Raw genomic sequence first — 12,364 nt, 5'->3', positions numbered from 1 at the left:
GTCTCCTTGTACATCTACACTTCACAATTTCTTACCACGTAACAAGACACTCTGCACTTTGGTTCCTCCTTTCAACCTACCATACCTTTTCTCCATATTATATTCCACCTGTCCTGTTCTTGTCCACTCATCAAGCCTGTCCAAGATCTCCTAAAGTAACTTTACAATTTCCTCCCAAACCAAAATCCTCCTTAGCTTTGATTCATTCACAAGTTTGGAAATATTAAATTTAGTTCCCACATCCAAAACAGTGGCATATACTTTGAATGGCTGGTACCCGAGTAGTAATCCCTGTGGTATCCTACAGCCTGTTAAAGTGAGAATAACCCATTTATTCCCACTCTTGTTTTCTGTCTGTTAACAAATCCTTAATCCATACCAGTACAATACTTTCCGTCCCACGTGTTTCAATCTTGCTAACAATTCCCTGTAGGCAACCTTACCAATACCCTCTGGAAATTCAAGTTTATTATAGCTATTGTCTCCCCTTCAATTTTGCTAGGAATCTCCTTAAAATACTTCAAGTTTGCCCATGAGTCCTTATTCGCAAATCCATGCTATGTCCAATCATCATTATTATTCAAGTGTTCATTTATCCTCTCCTTTATAATAGTTTTTAAGGAAAATACTAGAATCTATGTAAGCTGACAAGTCTGTAGTTCTGTTTTCTCTCTTATTCCCTCCTTAAAAAGGTGGGGTCACATATGCTAGCTTCCAATCTGCAGAAACCATTCCAGTATCTACAACATTCTGGAAAATGATTATTAATGACATCTACAGCCCTTCCTTTAATATTCTGTATGTAGACCATCAAGTCCCAGGAACTTATCAATTTTCATTTTAATTAATTATTCCAGTACAACCTTAAGAGTAATTTCCTTTGAATTTTTATTCCCCTAGTAATTTTAATCTAATGCAATAGTTACGTTTATCATTGAGTTTTAGTTCTTTTCATAAATGCACTTTTGCTGAATATTTTTAATAATTTTACCACTAATTCTTCCTTCATAATTACCATCTTTGAACACAGGCACCTAGCATGCTAAATGTTTCTACATACATTTCCATTACTAATCAGATTGCAGTTAATGTAGGTCATTGGCCTCCAGATCAGAAAGATAAAAAATGAGGTCTGCAGATGCTGGAGATCACAGCTGAAAATGTGTTGCTGGTTAAAGCACAGCAGGTCAGGCAGCATCCAAGGAACAGGAAATTCGACGTTTCGGGCATAAGACCTTCATCAGAAATGAGGAGAGAGTGCCAGGCAGGCTAAGATAAAAGGTAGGGAGGAGGGACTTGGGGGCGGAGAGGTCAGGAAGAATATTGCAGGTTAGGAGGGTGGTGCTGAGTTGAGGGAACTGACTGAGACAAGGTGGGGGGGGGAATGAGGAAACTGGAGAAATCGGAGTTCATTCCTTGTGGTTGGAGGGTTCCCAGGCGGAAGATGAGGCGCTCCTCCTCCAGCCGTCGTGTTGTTATGTTCTGCCGGTGGAGGAGTCCAAGGACCTGCATGTCCTCGGTGGAGTGGGAGGGAGAGTTAAAGTGTTGAGCCACGGGGTGGTTGGGTTGGTTGGTCCGGGCTTCCCAGAGGTGTTCTCTGAAGCGTTCCGCAAGTAAGTGGCCCGTCTCCCCAATATAGAGGAGGCCACATCGGGTGCAGCAGATGCAATAGATGATGTGTGTGGAGGTACAGGTGAACTTGTGGCGGATATGGAAGGATCCCTTGGGGCCTTGGAGGAAAGTGAGGGAGGAGGTGTGGGTGCAAGTTTTACATTTCCTGCGGTTGCAGGGGAAGGTGCCGGGAGTGGAGGTTGGGTTGGTGGGGGGTGTGGACCTGATGAGGGAGTCACGAAGGGAGTGGTCTTTGCGGAACGCTGATAGGGGAGGGGAGGGAAATATATCCCTGGTGGTGGGGTCCGTTTGGAGGTGGCGGAAATGACGGCAGATGATACGTTGTATACGGAGGTTGGTGGGGTGGTAGGTGAGAACCAGTGGGGTTCTGTCTTGGTGGCGGTTGGAGGAGCGGGGCTCAAGGGCGGAGGAGCGGGAAGTGGAGGAGATGCGGTGGAGGGCATCGTCGATCACGTCTGGGGGGAATCTGCGGTCCTTGAAGAAGGAGGCCATCTGGGCTGTGCGGTGTTGGAACTGGTCCTCCTGGGAGCAGATGAGGCGGAGACGAAGGAATTGGGAATATGGGATGGAGTTTTTACAGGGGGCAGGGTGGGAGGAGGTGTAGTCCGGGTAGCTGTGGGAGTCAGTCGGTTTATAGTAGATGTCCGAGTCTGTCGCTCGAGATAGAAATGGAAAGGTCTAGGAAGGGGAGGGAGGAGTCTGAGACAGTCCAGGTGAATTTGAGGTCGGGATGGAAGGTGTTAGTAAAGTTGATGAACAGTTCAACCTCCTCGTGGGAGCACGAGGCAGCGCCGATACAGTCATCGATGTAGCAGAGGAAAAGGTGGGGGGTGGTGCCAGTGTAGTTGCGGAAGATGGACTGTTCCACATATCCTACGAAGAGACAGGCATAGCTGGGGCCCATGGCAACTCCTTTAGTTTGGAGGAAGTGGGAGGATTGAAAAGAGAAGTTATTCAGGGTGAGGACCAGTTCAGTCAGTCGAAGGAGGGTGTCAGTGGAAGGGTACTGGTTGGTGCAGCGGGAAAGGAAGAAGCGGAGGGCTTTGAGTCCTTCGTGATGGGGGATGGAGGTGTACAGGGACTGGATGCCCATCGTGAAAATAAGGCGTTGGGGACCGGGGAAGCGAAAATCCTGGAGGAGGTGGAGGGCGTGGGTGGTGTCCCGAACGTAGGTGGGGAGTTCTTGGACTAAAGGGGACAGAACCGTGTCGAGGTACGCGGAGATGAGTTCGGTGGGGCAGGAGCAAGCTGAGACAATGGGACGGCCGGGGCAGTCAGGTTTGTGGATTTTGGGCAGGAGGTAGAAACGGGCGGTGCGGGGTTGTGGGACTATGAGGTTGGAGGCGGTGGATGGGAGATTCCCTGAGGTGATGAGGTTATGGATGGTCTGGGAGATGATGGTTTGGTGGTGGGAGGTGGGGTCGTGGTCAAGGGGGCGATAAGAGGAGGCGTCCGCGAGCTGGCGTTTGGCCTCAGCGGTATAAAGGTCGGTGCGCCAAACTACTACCGCGCCTCCCTTGTCTGCCGGTTTGATGGTGAGGTTGGGATTGGAGCGGTGGGAGTGGAGGGCTGCACGTTCTGAGGGTGAGAGGTTGGAGTGGGTGAGAGGGGTGGACAGGTTGAGTCGGTTAATGTCGCGGCGGCAGTTGGCTATAAATAGATCGAGGGCGGGTAATAGGCCAGCACAGGGTGTCCAGGTGGATGGGGTGTGTTGGAGGCGGGAGAAGGGGTCGTCAGAGGGTGGGCGGGAGTCTTGGTTGTGAAAGTAGGCACGGAGGCGAAGGCGGCGGAAGAATTGTTCAATATCTCGCCGCGTGTTGAACTCATTGATCCGAGGGCGTAGGGGAATGAAGGTGAGGCCTCTGCTGAGGACTGATCTTTCATCCTCAGAGAGGGGGAGGTCTGGAGGGATGGTGAAGATCCGGCATGGCTGGGAGCTAGGACCTGGTGTGGGACTGGAGCTGGGGGTGGCGGCGGGGTTAGGGGCAGGGACAGAGATCGACGTAGGGGCGGGGTTAGACGTAGTGACGTTGCTCGGTGTGGGGGCGGGGTCATGCGTCGTGACAGAAAGGCAGCCTTGCTGTAAGTGCCACATATTATTAGTCACCTGTGATGTTATACCATGAAAACTAGTTCATCAATTTCTCTCTTTAGAAATGTTTCAAATTACATACCAATGTTTTATCTATTGACAGAATTGTGTGAAAATGACCCCCATGTGGTGTTACTAGCACTTTTTATACACACATTAAGAACATCATTACCTTAGGTCTTGTAAGTCCCTGATCCCTTAGGCCATCATCAATTTCTGCCTTTTGTTCTTGGTACTTTGCATTATTGCTTAGCACCTGTGAATTTGCTTTCAACACATGATTCATCACATGTAAACAATAGACACGGCGAATTTGCTCTCCATTTCCAATAGCAGTCCTTTCTGGATAATATATGTCTCTGTAATTATTCATTATTTGGAAGAGTCCTTGTTGAAGTGGCACGAAAAATTCTTGTTGATGCAGTTGATCCTCTGTTGAATGGAATTGAGCATTGACCGTAGGCCATGTTGTTTCCAGGGGTTTATGGAGATGGAGATTTTTTGAACTGTCATCTGACAACTCTTTAATAAGAGAAGATTTCGGTAAGCGACTGGACCATACTAACTGCCCAAGGGTAGTCCACTTGTAGAAAGACAAAAAAAAAGATATTGGCTGGGAAAAAGCCTTTTGAAATACTGTGCCTTTTAATTATCAAAACATCAAATTATTAAATAATTTTGTACAGAGCCTACTTAAAGCCTGCAATTCAAGTACATTAAAAAATACTTAACCATCAAATACTGACATAAACTTGCATTTTATATTTTGAAAAAAATTACATGATCAGTGAACACCAGTAATTTATTTGTGCAAAACTAGTATTAAGCTTCTGTTAATGTCAAAGGATGTCAAACTGTCTGTAATCCCAATTGCTCAGAACTAAGATTTGACCAAATCTTCAAAACAATCTAAATATATTTTTGCAGCAAATAATGGGCACTGAATAGTAAAAGAGCACCACCAATAGCTACGGATGGGTTTTGCCAGTCAAGAGCTGGAGCATAATGACCTCCTTAACATTAACTCTGCACAAGTGTAGTATTTATACTAACCTACTTTCCTCAATGAGAATATATCAAATGTCCTTAGCCAATTGACCCTTAAACACTAATCATAAATCATGCTCTAGAAAACTGAAATTCTGAAAACTAAAGCAATTCAACTTCATCAAAATTCAAAGGCTAAATAATTAGTTGACAATTACCTTGGACTGTGTTGTACTATGAATCTTTGTTATAGTTTTCACATCATCTTCCTCTAGCTCTGTGTCCATATGTTGCTTAAATGGGTCTGAATGAAAAAACAAAGTTGTGTTATGCAAGCTTAGAGAATGACAATGTTCAATAACTAAACTTCCATATTTCAGGAAAGCCCCGAGATATCTGGTCATTACACTGGAATTCAGCTAGTCCAAAGGCAGCTGGGCTGTTCTATTGTTTTAAAGAAAAATTATGAATTTCTGAAAATGGAAACAAAAACTATAATTCATATTGAGTACCTAAGCTACAATGTATGCATCGCAGTCATCTTATGTTTATTGACCCACTCAATTCACATTAATTAACATTGTAGAATATAACTATCTCAAAGTTTACAAGTGGCAGACTATGGAACTCAACCAAGGGGGTGTATTGCAAAATAAATGGAAATCAGGAAATTCCTACCTTCAAAACTGTTTACATAAGCAACTTCTTCACTTTCACCTTGACTTTCATCTCCAATTAAATTATTTTCTAAACAGAATTTAGCTTCGTTTTTCACATCAGTGAAATCAGTTTCGAGGTCATTGTCGTTTTCAATTTCATTACTGTGTGCCACCTCATTCTTGGCAAATTCTTCCCCTGTAGTAGAGCTTGTCGTTTCAGCTTTATTGAATGCATCTGTTAACAATGAGCAACAACCAAGGATGAAAATTGAAAAACAGTCATGATGATGACAGTTTTTTTCAATATCAGAATATAATTTTTTTAATGTATCTTGATCTAACAAATAAAAAATGGATTTGCTATTTCTGTAAGATTGAGCTTTCCCATCCAGTTATTTAATATGCAACATATGACTGCAGAAGTCCAAGAAAACAGCTCACCACTACCTTTCTAAGGGACGGGCAATAAATTCTGGCCCAGCCAGTGTAGCCCACATTCCACAACTAGTTTAAAAAAAAACAAAAAAAAAAGAAATAACTAGGGAAATACCTCTTTCTTCTTGGTCATTTTTGTCACCAATTTCATTATCATCATTCTCTTCCGCCTCCTCCTCCTCCTCCTCCTCATCATCATCATCTTGAGTCATCTCCTTCACCACCTCTTCAAATTCGCTTTCACTGTCACTATCAGAATCAGAGTCTAAATCCTCTGCAGCAGTTTTTAAGGTGGAACACAGATGTTGGTAGGCAGTCATCCGTTCTATACCAGACTCTACATCGCTCCCTGAATCAGACTGCTCAGAGCTGTCTGCCTGAAATTGTTCGGATAAAAATAATTGTGAGAATGGTGAAGGGAAGCAATAGTCTAAATGGTATTACCACTTTACTGTTAATGCAGAGACCCAGGTGATGTTCTGGGACCCTGGTCTGAATTGCACCATGGCAGATGGTTGAATTTGAATTAAATTTTAACAAAAGCATTGCCCATTGTCAGAAAAGACGCATCTAGTTCACAAATGTTCTTTTAGGGAAGGAAACTGCCATCCTTGCCTGATCTGAACTACATGTGACTCTTGATCCACAGCAATGTGGGTGACTCTTAACTGCCCTCTCGACAATTAGGGATGTTCAATAAATGATGGTCTAGCCAGTAATGCCCTCACCCTGTGAATGAACAAAAAAAGAAAGAATATCTGCAGTCACCATGATCTTCAGACACTTTAAAAGATAACTGCACTAACGTCATGAGCCACTGTCTTAGACTGAAGCTAACTATTTACATTTTTGGCATCTTATTCAAAAATTCACTGAGTTTCTGACTCTCATACTCTCCATCGTAAAGATGTTTTCGGCCAATTACTTTAGCCCAACTACTGGCAAAACCTCGACATCATTCTCACTTCCAAACTCCACTATTTCAATTACCTCCGCAATGCATACATCTTTTACCCATCTAAAAAGTCTATTGGCTATAGATCCTATTCCACACTAACTCCTCCTTACCTATTATCTTCCCTATCTTTGCAAGCATAGGGTGATTCCAATTGTCTCACCATCTCAATTTTCATTCCAGTGTTCAATTCCCAGATGGTTTTACTCTTTCTTAGCACGGAGTGCCTCCAATCCCAAACTTCTCCCCATGACGTCTGCTTCCGGCATTTCTGGACATTCTCCCACTCTCTTCACTCTACTGACACTAGCTGTTTCTTGAACTATCAATGTTCCCATGCTCTGGAATTCTTTCACATACTCTCCACCTCCTTTGGTTGCACTCTGATCATTTTTGGTAACCTGGTCTGACACCAGTTGTCTTTGTCTTGGTGTACTGTTTACTTAAATTATTTCTGTGAAAATGTCTTAGTTTTTTCTAGCCTTAAATGTAATAAACCATTAAAATAAATATCAGTGCTTTACATCATTGTTTGTTTGTTAAAACAGTCACACCAAACAACTTGCACTCTCAGTGTATCAAAGATTATGTGCTTTATCCAGACATTTCTAGAGATGTTCATTTCTAGCTGTTCAATATTTAATTAATTTTAACTAGCACAGGAAGTGTTCTGTCTTTCAGAGTTACCTCCAGATACTACAAAGAATCCACAAATATAGTATTCAAAACTCACCAGATCAACAATCTGAGCTGGCGCTGCTTTTTCCAAAATCCTGCAAAACAATACCTAAGCGTTACACAGAATTGCAAGATAGTTTAATGAAAAATAAAGACTTGGCAGATGAAATGAATAGGTATTTTGCAATTTTCCTTATAACGGATACAAGTAACATCTCAGAAGCAACTATAAATCAAGAAATAAAAGGCAGTGAGAAACTCAGGAAAATTACAATCACCTCAAAAGTACTACTGAGTAAATTGTTGGAACTAGAAACTGACAAACATCTTCATGCTAGGCTCTTAAAAGAACTCCCAAGTGAGATAGAAAATTTATAATCAACATATTGCCTATCAAAACAACCTTGAATTGTGGCAGGTTGGAAAATTGCAAATGTATCTCCTTTAGTCAAAGAGAGAAGTCAATAAGCAAAAAACTACAGGCCAATTGGTTTAACATATGCCATAGGGAAAATGTTAGAATTTGTTGTTAAAAGGCATGCTAAAAGGGCACTCTCAATTTCAAGATATTAATTTTCAATCTAAATATTGCAGTTCGTTGAAGAAGAAATGTGTGTTGCAGATAAAAGAGATATTGGCAGATTTACTGCATTAGCAAGTTTTGAGAAGATTTTCGCTCAGGTTAAGGTTCTGGATGTAGGTTTGCTCGCTGAGCTGCAAGGTTCATTTTCAGACCATACAAGGTAACATCTTCAGTGAGCCTCCAGACAAAGCATTGCTGGTGCTTGTTTGGGTTCGTTGCTGAGAAATCGGCCGACGGTGTTCATTGGGTACCCATTCTTTTTGAATACACTGTATAGGCGATTTTCCTTCGCTCTGCGTAGTGCCTCTGTGCTACTGTGAGTTGGCTCGTTGAAATAATGTTCTGATGCAGCTTCATTTGTGGATGTTGCAATGATTGCTTTGTAGTTCAATATTTGGTCCGGATCTGAGCTACAGGGAGAGGCTGAACAGGCTGGGGCTGTTTTCCCTGGAGCGTCGGAGGCTGAGGGGTGACGTTGTAGAGGTTTCCAAAATTATGAGGGACATGGATAGGATAAATAGGCAAAGTCTTTTCCCTGGGGTTGGGGAGTCCAGAACTAGAGGGCATAGGTTTAGGGTGAGAGGGGAAAGATATAAATGAGACCTAAAGTGCAACTTTTTCATGCAGATGGTAGTATGTGTATGGAATGACCTGCCAGAGGATGTGGTGGAGGCTGGTACAATTGCAACATTTAAGAGGCATTTAGATGGATATATGAATAGAAAGGGTTTGGAGGGATATGGGCCAGGTGCTGACAGTGGGGGGGGGGACTAGATTGGGTTGGGATATCTGGTCGGCATGGACAGGTTGGACCGAAGGGTCTGTTTCCATGCTGTACATCTCTATGACTCTGTGTTGTTTTCCTGTAGACGCTAGCTTGAAGTTCCCGATTTTTCAGCAACAAACCCAAACAAGCTGACAAAACACGTCCAGAAACCGAAGCCACTCTCCCCCACATCAAAGACATCTTGGAAATGACTGAAGACTACTCAGACCCCTTAGCACCATGGTAGCCCACAAACTCATCCTACGACAAGTCAAACAGAGACAAGTACGAGGATTCCTAGAAGTATGGCAGTCCGACCTGCACTCCATCAACAAACACATTGACTTGGACCTCGTTTACCACCCTCTTTGGGTGGGGGAACACATCACCATAGGAAATGACATCACCAAACCAAGGAAACTCAAACATATAAATAGAAAGCAGGAAACAACAGCAGTGCTTCGTCCAAGGGCTCACGGAAGATGTTACCTAGTATGGCGACGAAACGTCTGAAAATGAACCTTCCAGCTCAGCTCATCCAGATTTACCCATTTTGATTTTAGAATACATTTCAGAAGTTGTCAAATCATGTGTTATTGTTGAAAATAAAAGCTCATGGTATATCGTGTAGTATATTGGCATGGACAGATTAGTGGATTAGAAGCAGACAGTCGGCATTGATTGATCTTACTCAGGTTGATGAGATGTAATAGTGTGTCACAGGAATGAGTACTGGAACTTCAATTGCTTACAATTTTCATAGATGACCTATTTGAAGGAATGGAAGGCAAGGTTGCCAAATTTGTTGATGACACAATGATAGGTATAAAAGTAAGATGTGAAGCGGATGTAAAGAGACTATAGGTATTGATAGTTATGAAAGCAGACAAAGAATTTCAGAACAAACAATAACACCATATGATATCAGAGCAGACGCAGACAATTCGGGCCATCAAGTTTGCTCCACCATCCAATGAGACTATGACCAATTTGATAACCCTCAACTCCACTTTTCTGCAATTTCCCTATCCCATCCTCAATTCCTCCACTGATTGGAAATCTATCTCAGCCTTGAACATACTTAACATCACAGCTGGTTCGTGAAAAAATGTGACTTAATGGGGTAAATAGACAAAGTCCTTTCCCTGAGGTGGGGGAGTCCAGAACTAGAGGGCATAGGTTTAGGGTGATAGGGGCAAAATTTAAAAGGGATCGAAGGGGCTCCTTTTACATGCAAAGGGTGATATGTGTATGGAATGAGCTGCCAGAGGAAGTGGTGGAGGCTGGTACAATTACAACATGTAAAAGGCATCTGGGTGGGTACATGAAGAGGAAGAGTTTAGAGGGATATGGGCCAAGTGCTGGCAAACAGAACTAGATTAGGTTGAGATATCTGGTTGGTAGAGACAAGTTTGACCAAAGGGTCTTTTTCTGTGCTATACGTCTCTTTGACTCAACAGCGCAGGTTCAATTTTCACACCAGCTGAGGTTACTATGAAGGTCCCACTTTCTCAACCTTGCCTGAGGCGTGGTGACCCTCAGATTTCATGGCTCTCTGGAACAATAGTGATTTTACCCGTACATCCTTGTATGATAAAGAATTACAAAGATTCTTTTGTGGGCGGCCCGGTTAGCACTGTTGCCTCACAGCACTAGTGACCCGGGTTCAATTCCCGCCTCAGGCGACTGACTGTGAGGAGTTTGCACATTCTCCCCGCGTCTGCGTGGGTTTCCTCTGGGTGCTCTGGTTTCCTCCCACAGTCCAAAAATGTGCAGGTTGGGTGAATTGGCTGTGCTAAACTGCCCGTAGTGTTAGGTGTAGGAGAATGGGTCTGGGTGGGTTGCGCTTCAGCGGGTCGGTGTGGACTTGTTGGGCCGAAGGGCCTGTTTCCATACTGTAAGTAATCTAATTCACTAGCCTCTGAAAGGCAAAAGCCTCTTGCCAATAGCAGATTTAAAACAGAAGAAGAGGGAATTACTTCTCTCAAAGGGTCAAGAATCCATGGAATTAATGGACACCAAGACACTGAATAAATGTAAAGGAGGTGATAGTACAGCTTCTGAATTAGTAACAGGTTAAAGAGTTATGGGGAACAGGCAGGAAAATGCAGTTGAGGCCGAGATGAGATCAGCCATGATTTAAATAATGGAACAAGCTTGAGGGGCTGAATTGTTTAATCCTAAGCTTTTTTTTTGTGTTGAACTCATGTTCTTAGATATGTGATCCCACATTGAGACTTTACCCTCCGGGGAGAAAGTGAGGTCTGCAGATGCTGGAGATCAGAGGTTAGCAGAGAAATGCGCAGCAGGTCAGGCAGCATCCAAGGAGCAGGAGAATCGACGTTTCGGGCGTAAGACATTCCTGAAGAAGGGCTTATGCCCGAAACATCGAATCTCCTGTTCCTTGGATGCTGCCTGACCTGCTGCGCTTTTCCAGCAACACATTTTCAGCACTTCACCCTCCGGTCCTAGACTCACCCATACCCACCCTGTCAAGTCCCCTAAGAATCAATAAGGTTACCTCTCATTCTTTCAAACTCTGATGAGTACAGGCCCAGTAAAAAATGAGGTCTGCAGATGCTCGAGATCACAGCTGCAAATGTGTTGCTGGTCAAAGCACAGCAGGCCAGGCAGCATCTCAGGAATAGAGAATTCGACGTTTCGAGTTCCTGATGAAGGGCTTATGCTCGAAACGTCGAATTCTCTATTCCTGAGATGCTGCCTGGCCTGCTGTGCTTTGACCAGCAACACATTTGCAGCTGAGTACAGGCCCAACCCACACAACCACTCATAAGAGAGCTCCTCCATATTCAGGATTAGGCTTGTGACCCTTCTCTGCACTATCTCCAATGTCAGTACTGTACACCTTTCCTTCCATAAGTTCACATTACTCCAACATCACACTTCAGGAAGACAGGAGACAGTGAGAGCGGAAGTCAACAATGTGATTTTAAAGCAGGTAGACTCACTCATCATGAAAGGGGTGTTGCTCCCCGAATTCCCGCAGATGATTTTTCTGTTTCTTGGTTAAATTACTCCCCAGAATTTGTCTCTTTCTTTTTCCCATTTCCTCCCGCAGCACGCTATGCCGACTGGCTCAACCCACACGCGCCTGCTGCTAGCTGATTGGACACTTTCCCAAGCCCAGCCCGGTTCCACATCCCAACACGGACTCTCACTATTGGCTCAGCCGTCCGCCCTGAAACCTAACGTGCACAACTCTGCCCAATAGAGTTACAGGGGATGGTTTGACGGACACAGGCACCGTGCAATAAATGCTTCAGCTGAAGGGGAGGGCGGCAACGAATCGTGACTAAAACACCAATCAGAGAGGAGTTCTGTGTTCAGGTTTGGGTGAACGGCGGTGTAGTGCGTTGTTTTGCTTTAAGTTTGCGTCACTGGGGGTTTTTCGTTGGGAACTAAAATCCATTCTTAAGCTGAATGTGGGTTGACTAAGAGGGAACTTTAATAAAAATATAGAGCGCACTGTTTGCCTTTAATCTCACCCACACAATGGAGGCAAGTATGTGTCAGAGGGTTCCTTCCTTGCTGCCGCTGTCTGAGCGGGAGGGGGGAC

The 12,364-nt window shown here is 43.9% G+C and overlaps 1 protein-coding gene across 1 annotated transcript in view; it reads right to left on the bottom strand.

Annotated features, from left to right (window-relative positions):
• Positions 1-11,888, bottom strand: part of utp25 (UTP25 small subunit processor component) — a 34,181-nt gene extending 22,293 nt beyond the window's left edge. The window contains exons 1-6 of the mRNA XM_060830878.1: positions 11,757-11,888; positions 7,494-7,533; positions 5,921-6,182; positions 5,390-5,605; positions 4,930-5,015; positions 3,897-4,307 (exon numbers count right to left, since the gene is read on the bottom strand). Of these exons, the coding sequence (XP_060686861.1) occupies positions 3,897-4,307; positions 4,930-5,015; positions 5,390-5,605; positions 5,921-6,182; positions 7,494-7,533; positions 11,757-11,854 (1,113 nt within the window). The 5' untranslated portion in view covers positions 11,855-11,888. The remainder of the gene's footprint in view (positions 1-3,896; positions 4,308-4,929; positions 5,016-5,389; positions 5,606-5,920; positions 6,183-7,493; positions 7,534-11,756) is intronic.
• Positions 11,889-12,364: the final 476 nt, after the last annotated feature.

The sequence above is a fragment of the Hemiscyllium ocellatum genome, chromosome 10, assembly GCF_020745735.1.
Source record: "Hemiscyllium ocellatum isolate sHemOce1 chromosome 10, sHemOce1.pat.X.cur, whole genome shotgun sequence".
NCBI classification, from domain to species: Eukaryota; Metazoa; Chordata; class Chondrichthyes; order Orectolobiformes; family Hemiscylliidae; genus Hemiscyllium; species Hemiscyllium ocellatum.
Note: the sequence above shows the minus strand (reverse complement) of the source record. Positions and strands in the feature narration are given on the sequence as shown.